Source organism: Muscardinus avellanarius (assembly GCF_963383645.1).
Source record: "Muscardinus avellanarius genome assembly, chromosome: 4".
In the NCBI taxonomy this organism is placed as follows: domain Eukaryota; kingdom Metazoa; phylum Chordata; class Mammalia; order Rodentia; family Gliridae; genus Muscardinus; species Muscardinus avellanarius.
In genome coordinates this window covers 102,450,091-102,457,067 of record NC_137789.1, presented here as the reverse complement: position 1 = coordinate 102,457,067, position 6,977 = coordinate 102,450,091, and the positions used below count along the sequence as shown (strand labels likewise).

General features: G+C 53.2%; 1 protein-coding gene across 1 annotated transcript; it reads right to left on the bottom strand.

The window, feature by feature from the left end:
• Window positions 1-5,354: 5,354 nt before the first annotated feature.
• Window positions 5,355-6,722, bottom strand: GPRIN2 (G protein regulated inducer of neurite outgrowth 2; the record flags this gene model as incomplete). Its single annotated transcript, XM_080693985.1, has 1 exon — window positions 5,355-6,722. The coding sequence occupies one exon, from the start codon at window positions 6,720-6,722 to the stop codon at window positions 5,355-5,357; it is 1,368 nt and encodes a 455-aa protein (XP_080550111.1).
• Window positions 6,723-6,977: the final 255 nt, after the last annotated feature.

The following is a 6,977-nucleotide window of genomic DNA, read 5'->3' as shown; positions in this document are numbered from 1 at the left end:
AAATAAATAAATAAATAAATAAATAAATAAATAAGAGGAATCCTTCAGGGAATATGGAATGCAGTGATTCCCCCATGTCATTGACTATGGGCACTGGTGGCTCAGTGCCCTCCCCAGCCTGCTAGACCAGTCTCCCTGAGGCATCACTGGTGCTGAGCTGCTCCTCTCTGAGCCAGGTATAGTGGTACATGCTTGTAATCCCAGTACTTGAGAGGCTGAGACAGGATGATTACAGGTTTGCAACCAGCCTCAGAAACTTAATGAGGTCTTCTGCAACTTAGTGAGACCCTATTTCAAAATAAAAAATAAAATACAAGCTGAGTGTGGTGGCACACATCTATAATACCATTACTTGGGAGGCTGAGACAGAAGGGTTGCAGTTTCAAGGATAGCCTCAGCAAATAGTGAGACTCTCATCAATCTAGTGAGACCCTGTTTTAAAATAAAAATAAAATAAGGCTAAGGGTGTAGCTCAGAGGTAGAATGCCCCTGGATTCAATCCCCAGTACCAATTACACAAAAAAAATAATGTTTTGAAATAACTAATATAATAACACTGATCCCCTTACACAGACTGATTCCTCCTTCCTAACTGAAGCTCTGCACCCACCAAGCAGTATCTCTGTAAATACCCCGCTCTTCTCCCAGCTTTTCTCACCTCTGCTTCCTACCTCCAGGAGACCAGTTCCCTAGATTCCACACAGGAGGGACATCATATGGCATTGGACTTTCTGTGCCTGGCTTATTTCACTGACTGCCCTCCAGTTGTATTCATGTTATCACAGATATCAGTGTTCCTTGTATGATTAAATAGTATTTCACTGTGTATAGATGCCACATTTTCTATATTCATTCATCTTTTCATAGACATTGAGGTTGATTCCACATTGTCAATGTAACATGTATTTCTTCCCTGGGTCAAGGTCAGGAATTTATAAGTGCTGCCCCCGGGGGGAGGCTGGGCTCGTGGCTGGTGCTGCCAAGGGAGGTGGTGTCTCTGCAGGGGGGTGGGGGCCTTGGGGAGGTTGAAGGGCCCAGCAGGTCTTGGCGATTGGTGGCCAGGGCTGGCCGGGCATGCACTCCAAGCTGCCCTGCGAGGCACTGTGGCTTCAGAGACGTTCCAGTGGAGGCACCACCACTCTGCATGTCTTTTCCTTTCCATTTGGAGACCAGATATGTTCAACAAGACAAGAGGCTGCAACAGGCAACATCTACACGAACAGGAATAGACAGTGGACCGTGGCTGCTCACATGGACTCCAGAGCTGGCTACCTGCTGCGAAGCCCAGCTCCACCTCCCACAGCTCTGGGACCTGGGACTCCTCAGCTTGTGGGCACTGTGAGGTCTGACTGTGAGGTCTGGCCACAAGGAGGAGGACTGGGAACAAAGGAACAAAGAGAGAGAAACGCCCGACCATTGGCCTGCCCCAAGATGACCTGGTCACTAGCCCACCAATCAGCACCTTACACGATGCCGCCTGTGGCCCTCCTTCCTTGCCCCATAAAACGCCTCACGTCCGTAAGGAGGTGGGCTCGTTCCCCCAGGTTTTATTCTTGAATACAGTCTGTTCCTTGCTGTCGGGGCATATATAACTTTGTTCCCACAGGCCCCACTGCTCCTGACCTCATTGTCTCTGTTTCCTCATCTGGAAAACGGTTATAGTAATAGTATAGGTCGAAGTTGTTATGAGGATGAAGTGACCCAGGACTGATGGAGTATTCAGAACAGTACCTGGGAGGCAGCCAGCATGTGTGTGTTGTATAAAAGTCACATTTGCTCTGCATGTCCCACAGAAAGGTTTACTATGACAAGACATGAAGCTAGTCTAGACAGTCATGCCATTTGAGGATCTTATCATTATCATCATCAACGACAAACTGTTGGGTCATAAACATGTTTCAGATCCTATGAAGAGTCCTCCAAGTATATGTTCCTCTCCACCGAGCAGGCAGAAATGAGCGTGCACAGTCCAGGGTGGGCCCCTCTGAGGCCTGTGACCGGGACCCAGACAACACCATCTGTCTTTGGCCTGCGGTGTTATTTTCTTTGAAGACGTGGCTAACCCTGGTCCTCTCCTGTGGGGAGAGGGTGCATCTGAAGCACCCGGGCCCTGTGAGGTTCCAGGGCCTCATGGAGTGACTCAGATACCTCCTGTAGAGACCTGGTTTCCACTGGCCCCAGAGGTCGGGAAACTGGGCTTCTGCCTGAGCCGCCTGCACATGTCCACCCTCTCAGCTCAGAACCCAGCGGGGCCCTGCTTGCTCCTCCTGCTGCCAGGACAGCATCTGACTGCTTGCAGGGAAGTAGCAGCCCGTTTACAGAAAAGGAAACGAAGAGTCAGAGCCGATTCCTTGTTTAGTGATCCATCTATTGTTAGGAGATCCAAAGTAGTGACTGCGGTGTTGACTCCTGAGAAGGTGCCCCTGGAATTATACATCAGGTGGCAGAGATCACTTTCAGAGAAGAACTTTTTGTTGTTTTGTTTTTGGTGATAGTGGAGATTGAACCCAGGGGCTTTCTACTACTGGAGCTATACTCCTGCCCTTATTTATTCATGTATTTATTTTTAGAAACAGTTTCACTCCTGCTGAGGCTGGCCTTAGACCTGTCTTCCTCCTGTGTCAGCCTCCCAAGTACTGGGATCGAGGTGCAGATCATCAAGCCCAGCAGAAGCACCAGTTTTATGAGACTCGGCAGGGTGGTGTGAGACAAAGATCCCAGGCTCTGGAAACAATATGGACCTATGTTCAAAGCCTGGTTCTGTCTCTTACTTAGCTCTGTGTCTGTAGGCAAGACACCCTACAAGCCTGGCCCAGGAGGGGGCGCAGCAAGGGTCAGGGTGGGCCTCTAGGTCCCATTCTGAAATTATGCTGTAGTTGTTCAAGGTAGATCTGATGGCAGAAGTTGTGCCACTCAGCTAGTGAAACCAAAGACATGGTTTTCACTGGGAGCTAAGAGGGTGTTCTGGGAGCTCCAGAAAGGACACAGTTGGGGCTAGATTCCAGCACCTCATTTATTTCCATCTCGATGAGGTAAGTGGGTGGCTTGCCTGGCCTGTCCCAGGCTGGGCCACCCTTGAGCGCTGGATGATGCCTGGAGGTGGCCCAGATTGGCACACCGCTGACAGAGAAAGTCTTCATAAGGTGAGTTTCACTCCTCCCAGCCAAACCCTTCTGAGCCTGCCCACCTGCTTTCCCTTAACCTAGAGTGGCCTCGCCTTCTCTTGGCCAAACTGGAAGAACCTCAGCCTCCTGGTACTCCTCTTCCCCAGGCTGACCATGCACATGTATGACCCCACCCTAAACTGCCCATTCCCTATCAGGTAACACACCCCTCCTAGAAACCCGCACCATCCTCTGGCCTCCCACACCTCCTCCATGCCAATCCCTCCTGTTGGCAGACAAAGGAGTGTTTCTAAATTGAAATCTGGTGCCCTCCCACAGAACCCTTCCACAGGTCTCCTAAAGTCCCTTTCCTAAGTCACACTAGATCTTCACACCGGGGAACCCTTGCCAGCTCCTCAACCTGATGAATACCCCAATGGGGCCTCCATGGCAGTGGCTCACCATGGCCAGGAGGGCAGGCTGTCCCTATTCCACCCTGCCTGGCCCATGTCAAGACCCTGTACCCCATGTCTCTCCTATAACCATTTGTTCCTCTATCTGCTCCATGGCTGAGGTGGGGCTTCTGAAGGCCCTGTGCAGGATTAGGTGCAAAGGATACATGGTATCCCCATGATACACCCCAGCCATGCACCACAGACAGAGGGACAGACAGGCCCAGGACCCTGAGAAGGGGAACACCTGCTGTGGGAAAGGCACATTTCCAGGTAAAAACATCCCATGGGGTTCCTTATAGTGTCCTGGCCTACAGCAGGCTTTTCCTGCCTTTTCCCCTGGGTCTGTTAGGGTGTCATCCCTGTTTGAAACCTTAAGCTGGTGTTGCCCCCACCTCAGTGAGTACCATGTCCTCACTTAGGGGACAGGAAGGTAAGATAGCTTTTGAGTCCTGAGTTCCTCCATATAAAAGGATGCCCAGGAATAAGCCCAGGTTGGAGGCCCTGACACCTCCCTAATCCTTTGGCTCCTACATAAGGGTGGCCTAGGAGGTTCTATCCCAGTACCCTGGGATTTTCAACACCAAGGACCAGAATAGTCACAAACCCACTCCTTTCTCCACAAACCTGGACAAGTCAGGCAGTACCAGGCCTCATGCCTCCCACCCTCAGTCCTCAGTCCCCAGTCCCCATCCAGGTCAAGTGGGCAAACAGGTTCACAAATCTCCCTAGCCCCCAGAACGTGCCAGATCCTGCCAGGTGGGAGCCCTCCGCACAGATTCCCTCCCTACCCCATCCATTCCTGCCCTCTCCCCGCCAAGAACTGCACCTGCTGGGAAAAGATCCTTAAGCCAGAGGGATAAGGTGATAATTGTGCAATTTCAGGCACTGCAATTTGGGGGCAGGTAACCACCTATTTTTCACATCCAGGGGCCAGCCCCTGACATGACGGCTTGCAAGGGAGCTGGCTTGAAAGCCCCATGGAAGACTGGCAGCTCAGGGCCCCTGAATACCATGGGCTCGGCCACATCAGGAACAGCCTGTCTCAGCCCTCAAAGAATCTGCAGGACCTGGCACAGAACAGGACTCAATAAATCCTTCTTGTACCCAATTGGTACTGGGCTGGACCAGGTAGTATGCTTAAGGGAAACTCCTGGCCTCAGCCAGTCAGGGCTTTGAATGGGCTTAGCCCATTGTTTTAAGCTACCCAACTTGAAGCACAACAGCTGGTACCTTGACAAATGTCTTGTTGTTCCACCCATAGAATGAAGATGTAAACTTCAGCCAGATAAGGTGTCAAGCACAGTATACAGCACACTGGAGGCCTCTGATACATCCATTCCTTTCCCTAAAGGCCCACACACTCCCACCCCACCCCCCACCCCCCACTGCTGCCACCATAGCCTTTTTATGTAGGAATTCATTATTTCTTAGCAATGCTTTGAAATAAAGCAAGAGTCCTTGGAGAAACATAGCAAAGTTCTGATGGCAGACTGGAGGAATATTTTTACAAAAAAAATCAAGATCTGATTTCTACACAGTAAAGAAACCCCATCCCAAAGTTCAGAGCCTGAAATGTGCAGAGGTGTAGCTCTTGGGAATCAAGCCCTTTAAACAAAATAGCTCAGCTGCATGGAGCTGAAACTCCAGGCTGTGTCCTGCGGTCTGCAGGCAGTCCATGTTCAAGTGAGAGATATGCCCACCTGTAGTGGGTTCAGGGTGCATAGGACATCTGCTGGCCCTGACCCTGGCCTAGGACTGAGTCTGTTGACCAGGCCAGCTCCAGGTCCACAGTTCCTCACTCAGGGGCCGCACCAGAGCAGCCACAGCAGCTGGGGCGCTTCAAGGACTGCATGACAGCCCTCAGTGGACCCCGCCGGCCTTCCACAGACAGGCTGTCCTCGCTGGCTGGTGCCCGCTGCAGATGTTCAAACTGCATCTCCAGGTGCTTCTGGATGGCCACGCCAAGCACCTCGGGGTCCACGGAGGCTCCGTACACCTCCCACGTCATGCCTTCGGCGTCCCATCGCACATCCCGCACGGGGGACGATGCTTCTTCCAGGCCAGACCCCAGAGTTACCTCTGGGAACAGATGCAGGGCCACGGGGGCCTCCAGGGATGGGCTGGTGGCCACAGCCTTGCAGGATGCCACTGGAGCCACCTGCACACCAGCATCTTGGGCTGACGCCAATACGGGGGCTAAGTCACTGGCTGAAGTCATGGTCCACACATCTTTGGTCCTAGAGCCAGGCTCTGTGGCTAAGCTTGTGGGACCCCAAAGGTGGGCACAACAGTGGGAGTGCGTGGGGGGAGCCCCAGGCAGCTTGCAGTGGAACTTCACCCCATGTTGAGCCTGCAGCCCAGACTCACTCACTGACGTCACCAGTTTGGGAAAGGCCAGGACGCCTGTGGCAGGGAGAGCACAGCAGCAGCCACTGGCCACCGCCTCCCTCCCGCCACACAGAGGAGCCACTGGGGGCAGAGCATGGCAGGAAGTGGCGGCCAGTTGCCCGACTTCTTTGGACCTGACCTGGGGACTGCTGCTGGGGTCAGCTGAGCCCCCTAAGTCTAGTGGTGGCACATATACCTGATTCCCCCCCAGCATCCAGGCTGAGTCAGAAGTCCCATCCTTTGGAGCCAGGTCTCTTTGCAGGTCTGCAGGGGCCTGGCCACCCTGGCCAGGAAACTTGTCAGGCTGCAGCTGATCCCTGTGAACAGGTGAGTTGCCAAGCGCTGAGCAGCTGAGACTGGCCTTCCGAGCACTGCCCTGTCCCTGGGTCTGGGTGCTACGAACCAGGTCAGAGTGGCTCCTCTGCACAGTGGCTGCGGAGGGGGCCTGCAGGCGACACAGGTCACCACTGCCCATGGTGGACACATTACCCACAGTGCTGCTCCGCCAGTGGCCCACAGCACCAGGTCGTGACCGGGAACTTAAGGCCTGTGTCTGCTCCATGCTGTCAGTCTGGCACCCTTCTTCCTCCAGGCCCTGGGGACCAGAGCTGGCCTTGCCAGGCTGAGCCTGCCACACGGTGCTGCTGGCACTCTTGCGGAGCTCTGGCCTCTGCCCGTGGCCTTCCCACAGCAGGCTGGAAGAACTCTGAGAAAGCAGCTGTGTGCGGGGGCTCCGCGGGGCCTTGGATCCTGGCTCAGGATGGCTGGAGCTCATGGCTGCCTGCAGGAGAGAAAAAGGCAAGGAATGGAGTTGAGCTGGGTGTTGGCACCTTAGCGGGACTCTGTTCTGAGTTCACACAGTGCTAGGTGCACTGGGGAGACAGCTTCAGTTCCAATCCAGCTGAATGGTCAAACTATAAGCAAGTCAATCACAAGACACCAGACACTTTAAATCAAGGTCACCTTACATTACACACAGAAATGACACTGCAAATATCTCATAAGCAGTACCCCTGAAAGTACGGTCCAG